This window comes from Xenopus tropicalis, chromosome 1, assembly GCF_000004195.4.
Source record: "Xenopus tropicalis strain Nigerian chromosome 1, UCB_Xtro_10.0, whole genome shotgun sequence".
Taxonomy (NCBI): Eukaryota; Metazoa; Chordata; class Amphibia; order Anura; family Pipidae; genus Xenopus; species Xenopus tropicalis.
The window spans coordinates 210,952,616-210,977,660 of record NC_030677.2 but is presented as its reverse complement, the minus strand read 5'-3'; the positions used below and the strand labels follow the sequence as shown (position 1 = coordinate 210,977,660).

Below are 25,045 nucleotides of genomic sequence, written 5' to 3'. Positions count from 1 at the left end.
ATATATATATATATAAAAGTTCCCCGATAAACAGCACTCACGATATAATGAAATCTCAGGCGCCTGGGTGCAGTCCTCTTCAGCGTAGATAGTAAACAAAATATGAATCGCATCGCTCAGGACTTATAACAAAATTGTAGTTTATTAAGTGTAGAAACAGAGTCTCTGTTTCTACACTTAATAAACTACAATTTTGTTATAAGTCCTGAGCGATGCGATTCATATTTTGTTTACTATATATATATATATATATATATGTACCCCCCTGTGTTACTCTGGGGTATACCACTCTCTCAGGCCCCATCCCTACCACTGTCTCAGCTTATAGTGTATAATTACTTACTGTGCTGGAATTGAGCACAAGGGGAATTATCTCTGTGCGAGGCAAGAAGAGCTGCAGCGCCACCTAGTGTCTCTATAGAAATAAACTGCAGCTCTGTAATACAATTTTATTATCTAATAATAATATAATATAATATATATAGATAGTTCTGACATAGTCAGAGATTGTTTCACCATTCACTTTGGTCAGTTTTGTCAGAATTCAATTAATCTTCCAGTCATCTTACCAAGACCCCAGTGCTGTATGGCAACAATGCTACCTAGTGCCCCCCCCCCACTGAAATAAATGCTGTGTGTCCCTTACCCAACAGGCCTACCTGATATCTGTATAGTACTCAGGCTATGAACTATAGTGGGGTGACTGTTACCCCAATGTTTCTATATATCTGTAACCTTGTTATGGGCTAAGGGGGCCCAGCCTGAAGGCCAGTTAGGGGGGGATTTGGGGTGAGTGCTTATTTGTGTCCTGGGTACCCCTGGAACTATAGCAGGGTGACTGTTACCCCAATGTTTCTATATATCTGTAACCTTGTTATGGGCTAAGGGGGCCCAGCCTGAAGGCCAGTTAGGGGGGAATTTGGGGGAAGAGCTTATTTGTGCCCTGGGTACCCCTGGAACTATAGCGGGGTGACTGTTACCCCAATGTTTCTATATATCTGTAACCTTGTTATAGGCTAAGGGGGCCCAGCCTGAAGGCCAGTTAGGGGGGGATTTGGGGTGAGTGCTTATTTGTGCCCTGGGTACCCCTGGAACTATAGCAGGGTGACTGTTACCCCAATGTTTCTATATATCTGTAACCTTGTTATGGGCTAAGGGGGCCCAGCCTGAAGGCCAGTTAGGGGGGGATTTGGGGTGAGTGCTTATTTGTGCCCTGGGTACCCCTGGAACTATAGCAGGGTGACTGTTACCCCAATGTTTCTATATATCTGTAACCTTGTTATGGGCTAAGGGGGCCCAGCCTGAAGGCCAGTTAGGGGGGGATTTGGGGTGAGGGCTTATTTGTGCCCTGGGTACCCCTGGAACTATAGCAGGGTGACTGTTACCCCAATGTTTCTATATATCTGTAACCTTGTTATAGGCTAAGGGGGCCCAGCCTGAAGGCCAGTTAGGGGGGGATTTGGGGTGAGTGCTTATTTGTGCCCTGGGTACCCCTGGAACTATAGCGGGGTGACTGTTACCCCAATGTTTCTATATATCTGTAACCTTGTTATGGGCTAAGGGGGCCCAGCCTGAAGGCCAGTTAGGGGGGGATTTGGGGTGAGTGCTTATTTGTGCCATGGGTACCCCTGGAACTATAGCGGGGTGACTGTTACCCCAATGTTTCTATATCTCTGTAACCTTGTTATGGGCTAAGGGGGCCCAGCCTGAAGGCCAGTTAGGGGGGGATTTGGGGTGAGTGCTTATTTGTGCCCTGGGTACCCCTGGAACTATAGCGGGGTGACTGTTACCCCAATGTTTCTATATATCTGTAACCTTGTTATGGGCTAAGGGGGCCCAGCCTGAAGGCCAGTTATGGGGGATTTGGGGTGAGTGCTTATTTGTGCCCTGGGTACCCCTGGAACTATAGTGGGGTGACTGTTACCCCAATGTTTCTATATATCTGTAACCTTGTTATGGGCTAAGGGGGCCCAGCCTGAAGGCCAGTTAGGGGGGGATTTGGGGTGAGTGCTTATTTGTGCCCTGGGTACCCCTGGAACTATAGCGGGGTGACTGTTACCCCAATGTTTCTATATATCTGTAACCTTGTTATGGGCTAAGGGGGCCCAGCCTGAAGGCCAGTTAGGGGGGGATTTGGGGTGAGTGCTTATTTGTGCCCTGGGTACCCCTGGAACTATAGCGGGGTGACTGTTACCCCAATGTTTCTATATATCTGTAACCTTGTTATGGGCTAAGGGGGCCCAGCCTGAAGGCCAGTTAGGGGGGGATTTGGGGTGAGTGCTTATTTGTGCCCTGGGTACCCCTGGAACTATTGCGGGGTGACTGTTACCCCAATGTTTCCATATCTAAATAATGACAAGTAAAAGAAATATGGTTTCTACCTTTCTAAAAGAATCTCACTTGCCTGTAGGGTTGCCAACCATTTTGTGTCTCACTGACCTAGCCAATCAAATACCAGCCAAGCCCAGGGCCTGTATGCCCCCAGCATGCCTCAGATCCCCCTCTGTAGCACAGATACCTGCCCTACTCACTAAATACCCTTCTGATTCTGTTGATGACATGTTGACATCTCATGTACCCAACCCCTCACAGACCCGCCCCTGCTCCGGCTCTATTCTATTTGCCAAAAGGTGGCAACCCCTACTGGCCGTGCCATGTAACTGGATGATCCAATGACATACATGAGCAATGCTGACAGGGGTAAAGGGTAAAATGGAGCAAGATTTGGGGCAAACCAAGGCTCAAGTAGGTGGCCCAGGGGGCCAAATTTACTGCCAAGTACATTGCTGGTAAATGCCATAACGTCCCTGGCCTTGGTTGGTGATTTACTGGCCGTGTTGGGCAGGTAGCCCCCCCCTTAGTGTTCCCACAATGCACAGCGTCCCTATACAGAACATTAAAGCGATATTGTGGCGGAATGAGAAGGGATCACTAGTGCAAAGCCGGTTAATGTTCTGTTACACGGTCCAAAGGGCACCGATTCACATTTACATTTGTCGGAATTTTGGTCACTCGTTGTGTTTGTATCAGGGATTCCCAGTCCCCCTGCCATTGACTCTGGCCTAGAGAACAAGGGGCAGGATTACTTACCCTTTACAAGAACGAGTTGTGTGTATTTACAGCACTGCTGCCTGGACTTGCCTGGGGCTGATTTAGCTATGAGAGTGGCAAAGCTATAAATGGTGGCTAATGCAGAGCAGCTATAATAATCAAAAAACCAAAGGATCAGGCTACCAGCCCCTTATGGTTGTGCCCAGTAGACCAGGCCAGGGTGGTCTTTCCATTGCCCCAGGGTTACCGGGTACTGCCAATAGAAATTGCCCTGCATATGGCTTTGTGTGGGGTGAGACATAAAATATAGAAAACTCTAAATATTTCAGTTATTTGATCCCCAGCGATGGTACCCGTTGGCGTGGCTTTGATCTGGTTGGCTGGAAACCAGGGCAGATAGGGAGAGCGCGTGCCATGCCAAATGGGATTTTGTGCCGCTCCAAAAGCTACAATAACACCTTCTATATCTCTATTTGTTTTCGTTGTATCTCCATGGATAATATCTCTGGCCTACACCTTGGCGCGTTGATAAAACCCATAGATTAAAGTCTATCATTGGCTTCTATTCACCAAAGGATATAATAGTGTGGCCCCTCTTTCGGCCGGTGATGTCATAGCGAGGTCACAAACATTTCCTGTTTGTGTCCATTGGGCGAGAGGCTTTTATGGATAAAAACAGCAGAATTTATGGGCAAATAACATTGAGGGGGGGTGTGACAGCTCAAACTACACTATAGTCAGTAAGTCTTGACGTGAAAGGTGGCCTACACGGATTGGCAAGGTCTCCAAATGAGCAGATCTTCTCCCGATTTGCCCATTCAAGGTGGGTGATATTGGGCTAATTCGATCATTAGGTCCTAGGGCCAAGCGATCGAATTACAACAGCGGGTATAGGTGCTGTTGGACCAAGGACTGCATCAATGTGCCAATGTGGTCACCGATCTGATGGAAAATCAAACCTGCCCAATTTTAGGCCAGATATCAATTGGGTAGGCCCATTGGGGGTGCCCAAACAAGGGCAAATAAGCTACTGAATCTGTGTGAAGGACCTTTATCAGCAGCTGAAATCTGCCCGTGTATGGCCACCTTAATTCCCATAAATACTCTGTATGTGTGTAGTTTCTGCAACACCACTAGAGGGCACAGGGAAGGGTAGGAAGGTGGTTTTAACCCAATGGAAATTGGCCAACTCTTATCTGTATACTAACCTACATATTGTTGTGTCAAAGTGTCAGAGCCAAGTGTCAAACAGACAAGAGAAAGGAGATCCCTGCCCCGTGGAGTTTATAATCTAAGTGATAGTAAAAGGGTACGCCCATGGCAGGGGTGCCCAATCGGTGGATTGTGATCTAGTAGAACTTCGGCTGATGATCAGTAGATATCAAAGCTTTGTATTGTCCACCACTAGATCCATTGGATGAGCCCCAGCTGGCGCCCCAGTATGCAGATTCCTAAACATTAAGACTTGTTTAATTAAATATAGCAATGTATATTCTCATAGTAATCAAGACTATGATTGATCCTGTTGGCGTCTAGGCACCCCTGGGCACCAAGGAAGTGAACTTAGTATGATCCAAACAGGCACCTGTATCTGGAGCTCCCATGTGACCAAGAAGAACCTTTTCCAGAACGTATCTAAGGCTAAGGCTAAGGTTCCGTGGAACCTAAAGAACAGCCATGAATTCACTTATGGATACCCAATATCTTCATAACATGTGGAACCTAAGGAGGTTTCTTCTGGTGACATTGGTAGATAATATTATGGACCGTTCCTGTATCCTTTCTGTCAACCGTCTCCAGTTCAGTGAGTTTCTTCTTAAACTATCTAGACCCCTTGACTTACAGGCCCCTGACTATAAGCAGCACTAACCGGAATAGTAGTGCATCCATGGTCCGACCACTAACCTATCTTCCACCACACTGAAGATCAGAGTTGCCACCAAGAGTCCAAAGGTGTGAACTTCTCAGGGAGGTCTGTAGGGACATCTGTTGCATGAAGATGCCTCAAGGGCCCAGTACTGTTTAGCCCACAGCATGATGGACCTAATGCCAAAAAAGTGACTCCTTTTCTAACATGAGGCTTGGGGATATCTGCCCCCCATTACTCCAATATCTGAAAATGAAATTTTGGGACATTTTGGGCCAGGTCCCCTACCCACCTCCCAGTTATGATGAGAGTTGATTAAACAGACCACTGAGCCACTAGTATCCCACTTGGTCAACTCTCATCATAACTGGGAGGTGGGTCCCCCAGCCTGGTCCAATATTTGGGATTTGGGACTGTACCACCTAAATGTTGAACTCACAGAACCATCCCTTGGATTGGTTGGTTGGCTGGGGTAGTATTTAAACACAGGGCCGGAACTAGGGGTAGGCAGAAGAGGCTCCCTAGCCCACTCACTTTAGTCATTGCCCCCGCTGCTTGTCATTACGTGGTGGGGGCAATGATCTATTGCATCGTGAAGGTGGCTGACTGGGTTGCCTAGGGCGCCCAGTCGGCTTGGCCCGCCCCTGTTTAAACAACACCTGGATGGGCCCAGTCTGGGCATAGCTCAAAGAAGAAAGAAAGGTAAAAACTCAGTAAGCTTTATCAGAAAGGTCTATGTAAATACAGCCATAAGCACTCACAGAAACGCTGGACTGAGTCCTCTATCAAAAGAAACACCGGATCTCCTTTTTTTTTAGAACATGTTCTTCGGTATCAGACTTCCTCTCTTTTAGGGCTCCTTCAGGTTTAGGGCTTGAGTCTGCTCAGTTCTCTCCTCTCTCCCCTGTCCTGCTCCCCCCCCCATAAGAACTCACTCCCCCCTCCCTTAGGAATCTGTGATCTGAGCTACCAATGGCTATAACTGCAGCAGGAAGCTACTGAGACGGAGCTAAAATGGCAGCTGTTATCAGAGGGAGCTTCTACGGCTCTTTACTCAGGTATGGTAAAGCTTCTGCTGAATAAATATAGGGTTCTAGGTGGCACTAATGTGGCGAATCTATTGGCAGTAAAATGCCACAATGCCTTTCCTTCTCCTTTAAAGTTGAACCTCCCCATAACCAACAAAGGTTTCTATCAATGCAAAATGTCAAGCTTTAAAAATAAGCCTCATCAAGGTTGAACCTGATAAAATCTGGGTCAGAATGGGGTGTGGGGGGCCCACAGGGGATGCCACCCCAGGGAACCCCTGATCACCCCCCCCCCCCCGCTCATACTTAACTAGGCCTAATCGAGGGTGGGAAGTTGGGGGGAGCACAGCTGGGGGATTGAGTCTGGGTCAGTGGGGCCCAGTGTCCCACCAGTCCTACCCTGGGTAAAATGGTGTCTTTATTTCAAGCTCAGCTGCTATGTTTATGTTCTGAGCTGCATAGAGCACAGTGTGCTTACAGGAAGCAGAATGCAGCTACATTTGCACTGAGACCTGCACTCTCGCCAATGGGACTCGCTATTGATAGGAGGTGTAATGTGTGTGTCTTTCCTAGGGCTCCGGGCTCCGTATCTGTGGAAAGAGAATGAGCACTGAACCTTGGAGCTATCAGAGGGTGGAGGTTTACGGGCAGATCTCAATATTGATTGCACTAATAATTTCCTCCCAGTGGCTTTCCCAGCAATCCTGGCTCTTCCCCACATGGCACGTGTTAGTGTTTAACCAGCGAGCAGGGCAGGTAGCAAAGTGTAACTCCCCGACCCACTCGCCGCTCTACACAAGCCAACATGAAGACCTACGGGAAAATCATCCGCAAGATCCGCTGTGCCATTTCCATCCGCAATAGGTGGGCACGGGAAGCCCTGGCAGAGCTCCTATCCACCTTCATCATGATGGTAAGGCTCCATATTGTGTTTATATATAAGTAAATAGAATTGCTATGGTATCTGCCCAGCTGTTTATATTCCCTGCACTGCTGGTTCTCACTCCTGAAACATTGTAGAAGAAGACAAATAACAGAGCAGTTGACTATTGAATGGGAGAAGGGTAGGGGGGATCATTAGTCAATCTATACAGGTATAGGACCCGATATCCAGAATGCTCTGGACCAAGGTTATCCCAGATAAGGGGTCTTTCCGTAATTTGGATCTCCAAGCCTACTAAAAAATCAATAAAACTAATAATAAGTAATAAATAATTACACCCAATAGGATTGTTTTGTATCCAATAAGGGGTAATTATATCTTAGTTGGGGTCAAGTACAGGTACTGTTTTATTATTACAGAGAAAAGGGAATCATTTAACCATTAAATAAACCCAATAGGGCTGTTCTGCCCCCAATAAGGGGTAATTATATCTTAGTTGGGATCAAGTACAGGTACTGTTTTATTATTACAGAGAAAAGGGAATCATTTAACCATTAAATAAACCCAATAGGGCTGTTCTGCCCCCAATAAGGGGTAATTATATCTTAGTTGGGATCAAGTACAGGTACTGTTTTATTATTACAGAGAAAAGGGAATCATTTAACCATTAAATAAACCCAATAGGGCTGTTCTGTCCCAATAAGGGGTAATTATATCTTAGTTGGGATCAAGTACAGGTACTGTTTTATTATTACAGAGAAAAGGGAATCATTTAACCATGAAATAAACCCAATAGGGCTGTTCTGCCCCCAATAAGGGGTAATTATATCTTAGTTGGGATCAAGTACAGGTACTGTTTTATTATTACAGAGAAAAGGGAATCATTTAACCATGAAATAAACCCAATAGGGCTGTTCTGCCCCAATAAGGGGTAATTATATCTTAGTTGGGATCAAGTACAGGTACTGTTTTATTATTACAGAGAAAAGGGAATCATTTAACCATTAAATAAACCCAATAGGGCTGTTCTGCCCCCAATAAGGGGTAATTATATCTTAGTTGGGATCAAGTACAGGTACTGTTTTATGGCCAATGCCTATATAGTTTGGCTAATTGCCACCTATTGTTATTGTTCCTCTGGTGCTGAAAGAGGGCCCAGTCTTTGAGTTGTTTTTGTTGTTATTATGCTCCAAATTCAGAATATGATTGGATAGACCCCACGCATTATAACAAGATGATAAAAATAAAATGGAGCTGGGGCACGTGTGGCCACCTCAGGGGGTAGATTACCCTTCCCTGTGGGTATATGGGGCATCAGGAGATGCAGAAGGGAGAGGAGCTACCTGGACCCCTCGGTGGCACCAACAGCCTGAATGAAAGGATCAATTCTATTTGGCCCCCAGCTTGAATGAAAGGATTTTATTTGACAATCTGTTCCCCCAGGCTCAACTAATGGATCAGTGCAATTTGGCCTTAATGAGTAGCTGTTCCATTTCTCCCACAGTATAATGTGCCCTTTAGCTCAGATGCACTCACATTTTAGGTGCAGTGACCCGTTAATCAGGGAGGTGAGTGGCCAGGCCAGTTGGCCATGGTATAGTTAAAGGTAATTTCACAGAGGACATTTCAGTTGCTACCAGTGAGTAGACGACTGTGGCACTGTGGCATCAGAATTTTGGGGTGTCAGTCAGCAGTATTCAGCTCCGCGGGGTGCTTCCAAGGGGTAGGAACTCATGGTGATTCCTGGTGTTTTATTAGGACCGTTAGTAGGTCCCATGTTCCATAGTCATAACGGATGGAATAAGGGATGAAGGGATGGCTGTAAACTCCTTGGTTGAAGAAGCAGGGGACAATAAGGTAGGTCACTTTGCCAATGGTCCTCTATACTTCTAGCCAAATGCTACTCTTCTCAGCTGGGTTCAAGACCTCCTTTGTTAGTCAAGGCACCACCTTAGCTCTTCTTAGCATTTAGCTTGACTGGTCTACAGACTGGCTCCAACCTATCCATTGCTATCGGCCTCCCTAATGGGCCCAGTCACACCCAGGTGTAGGACCCTCTAGCTATCTAAACCATCATGGCAACTGGACATAAGGTTTTATTGCACATCAACAAGGCTCTCCCAACCCCTCAAAAACTAATGTAGGACCCTGTACCTATGGGCATTTCCAAGTCTGTTTGATGCACACCCGAGAAGTATTCCCTGCAGCCCCCAAATGAGAGCCCTACATGTACTGGGAAAGGAATTGGGCCAAAAGTCAAACTGGGTTATGATTTTGCTTCACCAGAAGAAACCGAAATGGCCGCCAACAGTGCATGTAACCCAGGCTGGGACTGATCTAGAAAAAAACAATGAATAATTGCCCTTATAGTGAGACTTTGTTTTTGGTTCCAAACCCTATTGAGGTCCAACAGTTGCCCAGAGGCCCCCTAATTAAACCTTAAACTAAAGCAACCATGGTTCCTGGACTTGCAATGGGGGATCTACCCCAGACATTGGAAGGAACCATTGGTCTATGGCAGTGATCCCCAACCAGTGGCTCAGGGCAACATGTTGCCCCCCAACCCCTTGGATGTTGCTCCCAATGGCCTCAAAGTAGGTCTCCCTTTTTGAATTCCTGACTTGGAGGCATAAAGACCATGAGTTACTGCCAAACAGAAGCCCCGTAGGCTGCCAGTCCACACTGGGCTACCAGATAGCCAATCGCAACCTTTTATAGTCACCCCTTAGGAACTTTGTTTCATGCTTGCGTTGCTCCCCAACCTTTTTTATGTTTAAATGTTGCTCATGGGTAAAAAATGTTGGGGACTCAAACTCCCAGCACCATAGACTGGGGCTTATTTCTAAACACTGGGCAAATTTGCACCTGGGCAGTAACTCTTGGCAACCAATCAGATGTTTGATTTCACTGTTCTACTTGCAGCTAACTGAAAAAAGCTAATCACTGACTGGTTGCTATCGGTTACTGCCCAGGTGCAAAGTTACCCAGTATTGATGAATGAGCCCTACTGTGCCTACAGGGGAATCCCTGCCGCGCTATATATATTAGCCAATCTCTGCAGTCGCTCCCTGCGGTTCCTGGGCCGATACCAAACCCAATAATAATAATAATATAAGAGACATTAATCAGAGAGGCTGCCGGCTGTTATCGCAGGGCAGTTATGTAAAGCCCTTGAGTAATGAGAAGATGTGAAATATTCCGACATAAATTGTCACTGGATCTGTATGTGCAGATTAGCGCCGGCGCTGGGCAAATATTTGCGCTTTTAGAGCAGGGGGCGGGGCCTAATGAGGCAGCACGTGGGGTAGCGGCTGGTGTATGTGCCCCGGGGGGGGTACCCAGGACCTTTAGTTAATAGGGATGTGTAGGACTTACAGTATATGCACCAACCTTCCCTTTAATGCTGCGTTTTTACCCAGAATTCCAGGGCTTTAGCTGGGCACTAAACAGCTACTAACCGGTGTGAAATACTATCTATTGTAAAATACTAACCGGTGTGAAATACTAACCAGTGTAAAATACTAACCGGTGTGAAATACTATCTATTGTAAAATACTAACCAGTGTCAAAATACTAACTGGTGTAAAATACTAACCGGTGTGAAATACTAACTGCTGTGAAATACTAACCGGTGTGAAATACTAACTGCTGTGAAATACTAACCGGTGTGAAATACTAACTGCTGTGAAATACTAACTGCTGTGAAATACTAACCGGTGTGAAATACTAACCGGTGTGAAATACTAACTGCTGTGAAATACTAACCGCTGTGAAATACTAACCGGTGTGAAATACTAACCGCTGTGAAATACTAACCGGTGTGAAATACTAACCGGTGTGAAATACTAACTGCTGTGAAATACTAACTGCTGTGAAATACTAACCGGTGTGAAATACTAACCGGTGTGAAATACTAACCGGTGTGAAATACTAACTGGTGTGAAATACTATCCATTGTAAAATACTAACTGGTGGGATATAATAACTGGTGTGAAATACTAACCAGTGTGAAATACTAACTGGTGTGAAATACTAACTGGTGTGAAATATTAACTGGTGTGAAATACTAACCAGTGTGAAATACTAACCGGTGTAAAATACTATCCGGTGTGAAATACTATCTATTGTAAAATACTAACTGGTGTAAAATAGTATCCGGTGTGAAATACTATCTATTGTAAAATACTAACCAGTGTGAAATACTCTCTATTGTAAAATACTAACCGGTGTAAAATACTATCTATTGTAAAATACTAACCGGTGTGAAATACTATCTATTGTAAAATACTAACCAGTGTGAAATACTCTCTATTGTAAAATACTAACCGGTGTGAAATACTCTCTATTGTAAAATACTAACCGGTATGAAATACTCTCTATTGTAAAATACTAACCGGTATGAAATACTCTCTATTGTAAAATACTAACCGGTGTGAAATACTAACCATGGAGCAGGAATTGCCAGAATCAGTGGTGTAACTACCTATACAGCAGATCGCGGGTGGGCCCGGGTGACAGAGGGGCCCGGGCCGCGGGGTCTGCTGTATTGTAGTCCCCCTGCGCAGCCAGTCTCCTACCTTTTTTTTAAAAGAACAGTGCAGGCTGGGAGGTGTGCAGGGGAGGAGGGACTGTTTGCGCCAGGCTCCCTCAAAAGATTTCTTTGCAGGGGGGCCCAGTGTGATCAAGTTGTGCCACTGGCTGGATTCATTAGGCAAAGGTGGTGGGTAAAATTCAACAGTGCGCCACTAGTCACTATTTTAGCTCAGGAGTCGCGACTGCGTCTGATGCATCCGCCCGGCAGCTATAGGGCCCCTCCCGTCAGTCAATATATGGAAGGTGTATGTGACCTTCTAGGTGGGTTGCTACCTGTCCGGTTTTGACCCGAACAGTCCGGTTTTCAATAGGGCTGCCCAGGTCTAAACTGCCTGCATGTTTTTGCAATTTTCCGGGCAGGATTTGCTGAAAATGATGCCACGATCGGCCGAAATCAGCTGAAAATGTTATAAATACTGGTAGTGTTTATTGCAACACTGACCCTATTGATAAACTTGTCCCATCTGTACACTGGGGCCCTAGGTTCAGTTCCAGCCAGGGCACTGTCTGCCTGCTGGGAGTCTGTATGTTCTTCTTCTGACACTTTCCTGCTTTTTCAATGGGGGTCACTGACCCCGGCTGCCAAAATACTACTGCTCTGTGAGGACACAATTGTAGTTACTTTTTATTACTTATCTTTCTATTTAGGCCCACCTCTATTAATATTCCTGTCTCTCTCTTTCAAACCACTGCCTGGTTGCTAGGTTAAACAAGACCCTAGCAACCAAAGAGCTGCTAAAATTCCAAACTGCAGTGCTGCTGAACAAAAAGCTACATAATTCAAAAACGACAAATAATAACAAATGAAGACCAATTGCAAATTTAATGGTAAAGAAGCCCTTTAATAGTGTTGGGGGGGGGGGGTAGAAAATCCCTGAATGGGCAAGTGAGTGGTGCACTCTTGGGTAACACACTGATATGGTCGCCGGATGCCCCATATCAGCCCCAGGGGCCCACACCCCCCACAGGGACCCTTGTCACGTCCCCCTAACTCCCTGCACGGCCCCCACCACCCACCCAACAACCTCCCCTGATCGCGTGTGACTACATCGGAAGGGACATCGGTGGCCGGGGGAGCGGCTACAGGGATCGGGTCTGGGCCGTCGGGGCCCACTGGGTTTTTTTCGGCCCAGTCTGACCCTGCTAATAGGTTAAAAATCTAAAGACTCTTCTGCTCTGCTCCTCTCTAGTCTCCATGAAGAATTAGTGCGGCCACAACTGCAATCCCTCCCATAGCCCCCCTATTGTGTTATAATCCCCATCTCTCTGGGAGATGCAGCCTAATTACCCAACATAGTCTGTTACCATTGGCTGCCCTGGAAACCCAGTTGCCTTGCAAGTGTTAATAATGCTCTGTGCCTCCTGATGCACGGCTAATGGCAGCCAGAAGCGCGCGGGGGGTAGTGCGTTATCTCTTGCGCTTCAGCCCCGCTGACCTTTCCATGCTCAATGCAATTTCCTGACATTTTTCTTCATTAAATGCCAATATTTTGCTCCGTGTGTTTGCCCTTTTAGCCGCTCCATCTTCCCATGTGGGATACACTTTGTACAGATTATGGATGTTACACGCAGATTGCGCACAGGGATTGGGGAGTTGTAGTTTAATTGCACCCACGTCAATACAATATGTATATTTACCATCTGTGCTTTCCTGTGCAAGGGGTGGGTTAGTTAGGGTTAACCCCTAGTGCTAACGGGCCCATGATTGGCTCATCTGACCAATGTTCCTTTGTATAAAACAATCTCTACCCAGTCATTCCCAGGATTCTATGTATCCTTAGGCTTTCCCTGCTGTAGGGCAATAGCCCAGGGAGCCAAAAAGGTCTTCTACCCAGTCAATAGTCCCACTAGCCTGCTACCCAGTCAATAGTCCCACTAGCCTGCTACCCAGTCAATAGTCCCACTAGCCTGCTACCCAGTCAATAGTCCCACTAGCTTGCTACCCAGTCAATATCCCCACTAGCCTGCTGCCCAGTCAATAGTCCCACTAGCCTGCTACCCAGTCAATAGTCCCACTAGCCTGCTACCCAGTCAATAGTCCCACTAGCCTGCTACCCAGTCAATATCCCCACTAGCTTGCTACCCAGTCAATATCCCCACTAGCCTGCTGCCCAGTCAATAGTCCCACTAGCCTGCTACCCAGTAATAGCCCCACTAGCCTGCTACCCAGTTAATATCCCCACTAGCCTGCTACCCAGTTAATAGTCCCACTAGCCTGCTACCCAGTCAATAGTCCCACAAGCCTGCTACCCAGTTAATATCCCACTAGCCTGCTACCCAGTCAATAGTCCCACTAGCCTCCTACCCAGTCAATAGTCCCACTAGCCTGCTACCCAGTCAATAGTCCCACTAGCCTGCTACCCAGTCAATAGTCCCACTAGCCTGCTACCCAGTCAATAGTCCCACTAGCCTGCTACCCAGTCAATAGTCCCACTAGCCTGCTACCCAGTCAATAGTCCCACTAGCCTGCTACCCAGTCAATAGTCCCACTAGCCTGCTACCCCAGTTAATAGTCCCACTAGCCTGCTACCCAGTCAATAGTCCCACTAGCCTGCTACCCAGTCAATAGTCCCACTAGCCTGCTACCCAGTCAATAGTCCCACTAGCCTGCTACCCAGTCAATAGTCCCACTAGCCTGCTACCCAGTCAATAGTCCCACTAGCCTGCTACCCAGTCAATAGTCCCCACTAGCCTGCTACCCAGTCAATAGTCCCACTAGCCTGCTACCCAGTCAATAGTCCCACTAGCCTGCTACCCAGTCAATAGTCCCACCTCCAAGCCCTGCCTACCCAGTCAATAGTCCCACTAGCCTGCTACCCAGTCAATAGTCCCACTAGCCTGCTACCCTCAATAGTCCCACTAGCCTGCTACCCAGTCAATAGTCCCACTAGCCTGCTACCCAGTCAATAGTCCCACTAGCCTGCTACCCAGTCAATAGTCCCACTAGCCTGCTACCCAGTCAATAGTCCCACTAGCCTGCTACCCAGTCAATAGTCCCACTAGCCTGCTACCCAGTCAATAGTCCCACTAGCCTGCTACCCCAGTCAATAGTCCCACTAGCCTGCTACCAGTATAGTCCCACTAGCCTGCTACCCAGTTAATATCCCCACTAGCCTGCTGCCCAGTCAATAGTCCACTAGCCTGCTACCCAGTAATAGCCCCACTAGCCTGCTACCCAGTTAATATCCCCACTAGCCTGCTACCCAGTTAATAGTCCCACTAGCCTGCTACCCAGTCAATAGTCCCACTAGCCTGCTACCCAGTCAATAGTCCCACTAGCCTGCTACCCAGTTAATATCCCCACTAGCCTGCTACCCAGTCAATAGTCCCACTAGCCTGCTACCCAGTTAATATCCCCACTAGCCTGCTACCCAGTCAATAGTCCCACTAGCCTGCTACCCAGTTAATATCCCCACTAGCCTGCTGCCCAGTCAATAGTCCCACTAGCCTGCTACCCAGTTAATATCCCCACTAGCCTGCTACCCAGTTAATATCCCCACTAGCCTGCTACCCAGTCAATAGTCCCACTAGCCTGCTACCCAGTTAATATCCCCACTAGCCTGCTGCCCAGTCAATAGTCCCACTAGCCTGCTACCCAGTTAATATCCCCACTAGCCTGCTACCCAGTTAATATCCCCACTAGCCTGCTACCCAGTTAATATCCCCACTAGCTTGCTACCCAGTTAATATCCCCACTAGCCTGCTACCCAGTCAATAGTCCCACTAGCTTGCTACCCAGTTAATATCCCCACTAGCTTGCTACCCAGTCAATAGTCCCACTAGCCTGCTACCCAGTTAATATCCCCACTAGCCTGCTACCCAGTCAATAGTCCCACTAGCCTGCTGCCCAGTCAATAGTCCCACTAGCCTGCTACCCAGTTAATATCCCCACTAGCCTGCTACCCAGTTAATATCCCCACTAGCCTGCTGCCCAGTCAATAGTCCCACTAGCCTGCTACCCAGTTAATATCCCCACTAGCTTGCTACCCAGTTAATATCCCCACTAGCTTGCTACCCAGTTAATATCCCCACTAGCTTGATACCCAGTCAATAGTCCCACTAGCTTGCTACCCAGTCAATAGTCCCACTAGCCTGCTACCCAGTTAATATCCCCACTAGCCTGCTGCCCAGTCAATAGTCCCACTAGCCTGCTACCCAGTCAATAGTCCCACTAGCCTGCTACCCAGTCAATAGTCCCACTAGCCTGCTACCCAGTTAATATCCCCACTAGCCTGCTACCCAGTTAATATCCCCACTAGCCTGCTACCCAGTTAATATCCCCACTAGCCTGCTACCCAGTTAATATCCCCACTAGCCTGCTACCCAGTTAATATCCCCACTAGCTTGCTACCCAGTCAATAGTCCCACTAGCCTGCTACCCAGTCAATAGTCCCACTAGCCTGCTACCCAGTCAATAGTCCCACTAGCCTGCTACCCAGTCAATAGTCCCACTAGCCTGCTACCCAGTCAATAGTCCCACTAGCCTGCTGGCCAGCCAATAGTCCCACTAGCCTGCTGGTCAGCAAATAGTCTCACTAGCTTGTTACCCCGCTAAGAGTCCCACTAACCAGCTACCCAGTGAAAAGACCTCTTGGCCGCTATAATGGTGGTTGTCAAGCTGTTTCAGTTCAAGTCTCATTGGAAGGTTCCCACAGATATAGGGAAATACTGGTGTCCTATTCAACTATAGTTTCAGGAATATCTAGGCCAGTAAATACATATTGCCCCCAAATGTTACCCTAACTGACCAATGTTACCCCCACAGACAGTTTGGCAGCCGCTGGGCTATGGATTGTCTCTACCGTCATGAACAGAAAGTGCAGAAGGGAGGGAACTTTTCTGAATTATAAAACGCAGTTTAATGATCTTTCCCAGGAAGTTGCTGCAATCAATAACCTCTATGTGCCACCATCTTACAGCTTGATTTCTATGGATAAGAGTACGGGGGGGGGGGGTAAAGTAGACTTTGTGCCAGGGCATAACTGAGCAGATAAGGAACTAATTGCTGTAATCAGACTGAGAAATGATGAGACTGGATAGAAAACTGAATTCATGAGAGACTGCAGAGGAGAAACTGATAGGCCTTGGCACAAACCTGTATGTTGGGGGGGGGGTGATAATAAAGAGAGGAGCCAAAGGTCTGAATATTAAAGAAACCGGATGTGCCAAAGTTTAGAAGCGTTAGTTTTGGTACAAAAACGAGAAGATATGATAATCCTTTTAATTGGCATCCCATTGGTGCTTATTAGGCCTTTAACCAAGGAAAAGAAAACCTTTAAAGACCACTAGAGCGTTAAAGCGCTGTGCCACCCTGTGGGCAATCATGTGGGCGTAATGACTATCAAGGAGCTAGACCAACCTGTAGCCAATCACAGATTCAGAACCTTCACAGGGCGAGTCCAACCTGTAGCCAACTGTGCTGTACTGACCGACTAAAGGTACAGGGAAACTTATGGTCTGAGTGACCCTTCTGCCCCCCCAAATCATTTGGCCAGTTGTGTATGAAAACAAAGGGCAGAAAGAAGGTGAATGAAAAAGAGTAGGAAAAATAGTTTGTTGGGGCAGTTTGCAATGGGGGGGACCCTGGCACCCCAGTCCAACACTGGGAGCCAGAAAGTAAAAGAAATTTCACAGGGCTAAGTCAACCTGTGGGGATGAAGAACTTTCAAATGCCTAGACTGAGAGCTGGGCCAGGAGACATGGGAGCCCAAGGCCACCCAAAGCCAACATCCACCCTCAAAACAACCCCCATCTTACTGCCTGCTCACTGCCAGCACCCTCTTGTTTGCCCCCGGTACCCAGAATTGCACCCCTAGACACCTACTTCTGGCCCCGCCTAAACCAACCTGTAGCCAACCATATCATATACCCCCAAGAGTCAGGCATTACTCCCTATATCCGAGCATTCTGGACCACTAAAATCATCAGAACACTCCCGACCCAGCAACCTATTGAGTGTAGAACATGCCTCTGTATTCATAAATCTGAATTATTTCTGCCAAGAGAAGTCTTCATGGAGGAGCCACGCAGATCCTTCAGTACTGGGGCAGTTGCAAAAGAACTAAAGGGCGGTGGGGCGGCTGGATGTGAGCAAGGGATTAAGATTACTTTGGGGCTGGGATACTTGTTGTATCTTTGTGGAAACTCCTAATGTTATTTATGATTTGTAGATGTGATTTTGTTGATGGAACCGTGTTGCCTTGAGGTCTAGAACCCATAGTCCTACAAGGTCCTCATGTCATTGTCATTGGCTTGCTCCCTAAAGCACCATTCTCTCTTTGGTTCTAGCTCTTCGGACTGGGATCTTGTGCCCAAGTGGTTTTAGGAAAACACGAGTTTGGCCAATATCTCAGCATCAATCTCTCGTTTGGGTTTGGCGTCACGATGGGGATCCATGTGGCTGGAGGAGTATCTGGTGAGTAGCCCAGCGTTGAATAATACAGTAAGGAGAGATGGTTCAGGCCTCATGTTTCCCAGTAGCAGCCCAGGAACTGTTGCCACTAACTCTCTATGGATGATTCTATGGATATTATTCCATCTATCTGTATAGAAATACTTCCATTCCCTAATGCATCCATGGAATCACCCCTTTATCAGTAGAACCATTCTCACAGGCAAAAGAATGTTGTTGTGAAAGGAAAGAGATAAGCGGGTCATAAATATAAAGACTAACATCTGTCTGTGTATGGGACCTGTGGTGGGTGAGAACACTGCATGATGCATAGTACTGCAGGGAAACGGATCTGCTTAAAGGGGAACTACACCCAAAATATATGCCGTTTTTTGCAACTTTCCAATATTTTAGTGGTTTTATTTGTAAATGTAATTGCAATTGAAAGTGGTTTCTATCTGAACTGCTGTTTCTGGCTCGGAGAAACAATCCAACAGGAGCCTTCTGATTAGCAAACCCGGAAGAAGACTTCAGCTTAAACCCAAGCAAAGAAAGATACTGTTTATCTAATACAAAGACTGGTATTTTGGAAAGATGTTTAGTTGGGTCACTCTTTCTGTTGTTATACTGTAGGTGCTCATATGAACTCGGCTGTGTCGCTGACAAACTGCGTTTTGGGGAATCTGCCTTGGAGAAAATTGCCAGTTTATGTACTGGCCCAAATGCTCGGCTCCTTCCTGGCGGCTGTAGTGGTGTATTGCCTCTATTCTGGTACCGTACTGCCTCTATTCTGGTACCATATTGCCTCTATTCTGGTACCGTACTGCCTCTATTCTGGTACCGTACTGCCTCTATTCTGGTACCGTACTGCCTCTATTCTGGTACCGTACTGCCTCTATTCTGGTACCGTACTGCCTCTATTCTGGTACCGTACTGCCTCTATTCTGGTACTGTACTGCCTCTATTCTGGTACTGTACTGCCTCTATTCTGGTACCGTACTGCTTCTATTCTCAGACTCTATTCTGGTACCGTACTGCCTCTGTTCTGTTACTGTACTGTCTCTGTTCTGGTACCGTACTGCCTCTATTCTGGTACCGTACTGCCTCTATTCTGGTACCGTACTGCCTCTATTCTGGTACTGTACTGCCTCTATTCTGGTACTGTACTGCCTCTATTCTGGTACCGTACTGCTTCTATTCTCAGACTCTATTCTGGTACCGTACTGCCTCTATTCTGGTACCGTACTGCCTCTATTCTGGTACCGTACTGCCTCTATTCTGGTACCGTACTGCCTCTATTCTGGTACCGTACTGCCTCTATTCTGGTACTGTACTGCCTCTATTCTGGTACCGTACTGCTTCTATTCTCAGACTCTATTCTGGTACCGTACTGCCTCTGTTCTGTTACTGTACTGTCTCTGTTCTGGTACCGTACTGCCTCTATTCTGGTACCGTACTGCCTCTATTCTGGTACCGTACTGCCTCTATTCTGGTACTGTACTGCCTCTATTCTGGTACCGTACTGCTTCTATTCTCAGACTCTATTCTGGTACCGTACTGCCTCTATTCTGGTACCGTACTGCCTCTATTCTGGTACCGTACTGCCTCTATTCTGGTACCGTACTGCCTCTATTCTGGTACTGTACTGCCTCTATTCTGGTACCGTACTGCTTCTATTCTCAGACTCTATTCTGGTACCGTACTGCCTCTATTCTGGTACCGTACAGCCTCTATTCCGGTACCGTTCTGCCTCTATTCCGGTACCGTACTGCCTCTATTCTGCTATCGTACTGCTTCTATTCTGGTACGGTACTGCCTCTATTCTGGTACGGTACTGCCTCTATTATGGTACCATACTGCTTCTATTCTGGTACCGTACTGCCTCTATTATGGTACCGTACTGCTTCTATTTCTGGTACCGTACTGACTCTATTCTGGTACCGTACTGACTCTATTCTGGTACCGTACTGACTCTATTCTGGTACCGCACTGCCTCTATTCTGCTATCGTACTGCTTCTATTCTGGTACAGTACTGCCTCTATTCTGGTACCGTACTGACTCTATTCTGGTACCGTACTGCCTCTATTCTGCTAACGTACTGCCTCTGTTCTGGAACATGTACTTCCTCTATTCTGGTACCGTACTGCCTCTATTCTGGTACCGCAATGCCTCTATTCTGCTATTGTACTGCTTCTATTCTGGTACAGTACTGCCTCTATTCTGGTACCGTACTGACTCTATTCTGGTACCGTACTGCCTCTATTCTGCTAACGTACTGCCTCTATTCTGCTAACGTACTGCCTCTGTTCTGGTACCGTACTGCCTCTATTCTGGTACCGTACTGCCTCTATTCTGGTACCGTACTGCCTCTATTCTGGTACCGTACTGCCTCTATTCTGCTAACGTACTGCCTCTATTCTGGTACCGTACTGCCTCTATTCTGCTAACGTACTGCCTCTATTCTGCTAACGTACTGCCTCTATTCTGGTACCATACTGCCTCTATTCTGCTAACGTACTGCCTCTATTCTGGTACCGTACTGCCTCTATTCTGCTAACGTACTGCCTCTATTCTGGTACTGTTCTATTGTCATTTTCCCCTTATTTATTCTCATTCTCATCTCTATTCTCATTCTCCGCTTCTCTATTGTCCTTCTTCGCTTCTCTGTTCTCCTTCTTTCCTTCTCCTCTTCTCTATTCTGGTTCTCTCCTTTCTTTTCTCCTTCTCCCCTTCCCCATTCTCCTTTTCATCTGTTCTCTTTCCCTTTTCTATCATCCTCTCTTCTATTCCCTATTCTTCCCTCCTCTTCTCTTTTCTCCCCTTTTCTATTCTCCTTTTCCTCTTCTGTGTTCTCCTTCCCCTTATTTATTGTTTTTCTTTCCTCCTTTATTCTCCTTCTTACCTTCTTTATTCACCTCTTTTCTATTCTCCTTCTCCCCTTCTCTGTTACCATTCTGGATTATCTTCTTCTCTTCTCTATTCTCCTTCTTATATTCTTTCTTTAGCTCTATTTCTTGATTCCCCTTCTTTCCTTCTCGATTTTCCACAGCTATTTGTCTATACTTTCCCTTGTTCCTCCTCTTCCCCAGCTTTCTAATCTCTTCTCAATTTTTTTCTCTACCTCCTAACCTTCTCCTTTCTTATGTCTCATACATTCCTCTCCTTTAATACTTTTTCCCTTTCTTCCATCTCCTCCTGCTTCTTCTACTCCATGTTAATACTCAACAGCGTCTTTTGTTAAACAAAATCTCTTTCTATGTGACAGAGGCCTTGTACAACTACTGCGGCGGCATCTTCACAGTTACAGGTCCAAATGAGACAGCCAGTATATTTGCAACATACCCACAGCCCTACCTGTCCATTGGAGGAGGGTTCTTGGACCAGGTAATTGAATTGCTGCATTGGATATAATGGATATAACTGTATTCTGTAGAACCTTTGGTAGATATCAGATAATGGCTAACACTGCAGACATAAATATAAACAAGAAGTAAAGGGGATATTTCTACAAAAGAGCTCACCAAGTGTTCTCCAGCAGGAAAGCCCAACATGAGCCAAACATACCAACCAACAGTTACAAAGCTGCCATAAAACCAATTAGATACCATTGTCCATAACTAGAAGAGTGAGATGTGTAATATGTTTGTGTATCTATGTAACATGCATATACCCTGAGATGTATTCTCCGTTTCCATAGGTCATTGGCACGGGAGCCTTGTTACTTTGCCTCCTTGCGATTGGTGATAGAAAGAATAGCCCGGCCCTGAAGGGGACTGAAGCTGTTATAGTTGGACTATTGGTCACTGTTATTGGGATGTCTATGGGAATGAATTCTGGATATGCCATCAACCCGGCAAGGGATCTTGGGCCCCGGATCTTTACTGCCATTGCCGGATGGGGAATAGAAGTATTCAGGTAAATTGACTGATATTGTAGGTTCATTTGAGCTTGAGAGGCCCATGTCGTCTATCATTAGATGTCTTCTGTTCCATGGCCGATAGTGGAGAACTCTAGGGGATGCCATTATTGCAAGGGTCAGTAGGCACTATTTTTAGTGTGACACGAGGGGCCCAAACTGTTAACCTTGTATGGGACCCCTGAGAAAAAAGGTGTCGATGGCAGCCCTGGGACAATGTACAGATGTCTCTTAGCAACCGTACAAGTGACATGGGTTGGACACCACTAAATTTAAGGATAATTATGACCAAAGGTCTGACCTTCCCAGAAAGTAATCTAGAAGGAACATGACGTACCATAACATGGATATCGAACTCTAAATCTGATTACGCTCCACCGCAGATACCACACGCCGGTGATAGCCAGGTACCCATGGCCACTGCGTGTTCCATCGACATGATATGGAACCTTGGCCACTCCTTTATTATTGCAAATACCAGATTAGAGTCAGTTGTGCTTTGCCAAAAATGACAATATTTTTTTTTAGCCCCTTTGCTAAAAAAAGGCTTTGGCTAAGATTTACTTGAGCTCTTGATATGTACAAAGCTGTAGGAGCCAAGAATCCACTGAGCCACCTCGGAGTCACCTTTACATTGGGGGTGGGTGTAAGTACTGTGAGCAGCTATGGGTAATAAAGATCTAAAGAAAGAATAGACATGGTTTTATCAAATGTTTCTGCAGCTTATCAAGGCTAAATATATCTGAGAAAAGACTGTGATAGCTGGTTGTGCTCTACACATTGACTTACCTGCCAGCAAGGGAACTGCACAGGGGAGTAACGCCTTGTATAGAATCAAATGGAGTATGCGATTAATGTCTTGTAGGGAACTAAGCAGTGCGTCGGAGTAATGTCTTGTAGGGAACTAAGCGGTGTGTCGGAGTAATGTCTTGTAGGGAACTAAGCGGTGTGTCGGAGTAATGTCTTGTAGGGAACTAAGCGGTGTGTCGGAGTAATGTCTTGTAGGGAACTAAGCGGTGTGTCGGAGTAATGTCTTGTAGGGAAAGGGTTCGGTAATGTCTTGTAGGGAACTAAGCGGTGTGTCGGAGTAATGTCTTGTAGGGAACTAAGCGGTGTGTTGGAGTAATGTCTTGTAGGGAACTAAGCGGTGAGTCGGAGTAATGTCTTGTAGGGAACTAAGCGGTGAGTCGGAGTAATGTCTTGTAGGGAACTAAGCGGTGTGTCGGAGTAATGTCTTGTAGGGAAATAAGCGGTGTGTCGGAGTAATGTCTTGTAGGGAACTAAGCGGTGTGTCGGAGTAATGTCTTGTAGGGAACTAAGCGGTGTGTCGGAGTAATGTCTTGTAGGGAACTAAGCGGTGTGTCGGAGTAATGTCTTGTAGGGAACTAAGCGGTGTGTCGGAGTAATGTCTTGTAGGGAACTAAGCGGTGTGTCGGAGTAATGTCTTGTAGGGAACTAAGCGGTGTGTTGGAGTAATGTCTTGTAGGGAACTAAGCGGTGAGTCGGAGTAATGTCTTGTAGGGAACTAAGCGGTGAGTCGGAGTAATGTTTGTAGGGAACTAAGCGGTGTGTCGGAGTAATGTCTTGTAGGGAACTAAGCGGTGTGTCGGAGTAATGTCTTGTAGGGAACTAAGCGGTGTGTCGGAGTAATGTCTTGTAGGGAACTAAGCGGTGTGTCGGAGTAATGTCTTGTAGGGAACTAAGCGGTGTGTCGGAGTAATGTCTTGTAGGGAACTAAGCGGTGTGTCGGAGTAATGTCTTGTTCAGAGCTCACAAGTAAGAAAGGTTGGGGTCCCCCGATCTACACCATATCATATAAAGGTAAACAAACCCTTTAATGGCCAATAAAAGCTCATTAAATGAAGCAATTCAATAGTGCTGGTGTCTCCATGACATTGATGTGATTTGCTGTTTGCAGGGCCGGACATTACTGGAGCTGGGTGCCCATTGTGGCCCCCTGTGTGGGTGGCCTGACCGGTGCCTTTCTGTACAAGCTGCTAGTTGGGCTGCACCATCAGCCGGAGGAAGAGGAGACTAAGGAGGAAGAAGTGACTAAAATGGATGAGATGGAGAAAGGCAACCCAGAGACTTTCAGCGAGTTCATGTAAATGACAGGAGACGGCAACCACGGAACCGGCTGGCCCGTAACCTTGTCGCCTTTGGTGGGACACTCGGCGGCTGTCATTATACATAGCGGCTACAGTCTACATACAGCGGCCATATACGCAATGTGCCCGGCTAGTGGCCCAGGCAGCCTTCCCCTTGGCTCACAGATTCCTGGGGGTGGAAGGTGGCTACAAAGACTTCCTATGCCATATACAGTATATATATATATTAGCTGAACTGCCAATTGCACACGGCCAGATTTCTCTGCATAGGAGCCTCATTTTGCAAAGTGTGGGGCATCACTGGGTGCAAAAGCAGGTGCTAAAGCGGTGCCCCTGTATTAATGCCATACAAATGCAACTATAGGAAGCAGCAATTCTGAGATACATGTAGCACTATAGCACTTTAGAGAAATAATAAGATACCTATGTGTTATACAGGATTATTTCTATTCTGTTCCTCAACCTAATCTTGTTATTGCCAGCTCCAACCAATCCGATCGTCAGATGCTGATAGGTGTCACCTTGCTGCCAAGCGCTACTGACAAGCTGCAAAACTGAATGTCTAATTTGCAGCATTCCTGGCTCTTAGCATCTGAGTCAATCGGCCATTAGCGCTACACGGCCTACATGGTGCTAATTATTGTTAATTACAGCTGGAGAGACTTATTATAACGCAGTGATTAATTCCATGGGAGCAATCAGTGTTCCGCTCCTGACTGTGTAACGTTGTTGTTGGTTCCTTATAACCAGCCATTCTTAGTTCTGTGGAAAATGGATACAAAATGTCATGTGTCGTGTGTATAAACCAGGGAAGAACTGCAATAAAATCTTTCACAGGCACTGACTGAGTTATATCTTGTATATTTACAGAGAACTAGCAACTCAAGCTTTGCACATTATCCCACTGCTACTATAGGCACCATCTCTCCCTACTATACCCGCTATCCCACAGCCCCAGTCCCTTCCCAGAGGCTATTATCCCCCCACTGCTACTATAGGCACCATCTCTCCCTACTATACCTGCTATCCCACAGTCCCAGTCCCTTCCCAGAGGCTATTATCCCCCCACTGCTACTATAGGCACCATCTCTCCCTACTATACCTGCTATCCCACAGCCCCAGTCCCTTCCCAGAGGCTATTATCCCCCCACTGCTACTATAGGCACTATCTCTCCCTACTATACCTGCTATCCCACAGCCCCAGTCC

The 25,045-nt window shown here is 46.6% G+C and overlaps 1 protein-coding gene across 1 annotated transcript; it reads left to right on the top strand.

Moving 5' to 3' along the window:
- The first annotated feature begins 6,668 nt into the window (after window positions 1–6,668).
- aqp7 (aquaporin 7) lies at window positions 6,669–24,678 on the top strand. The gene is given in 6 exon segments (NM_001015726.1): window positions 6,669–6,859; window positions 17,711–17,837; window positions 18,447–18,584; window positions 21,080–21,198; window positions 21,512–21,729; window positions 23,649–24,678. Coding segments are annotated over 6 exon segments (900 nt in total). The 5' UTR covers window positions 6,669–6,751; the 3' UTR covers window positions 23,839–24,678.
- Window positions 24,679–25,045: the final 367 nt, after the last annotated feature.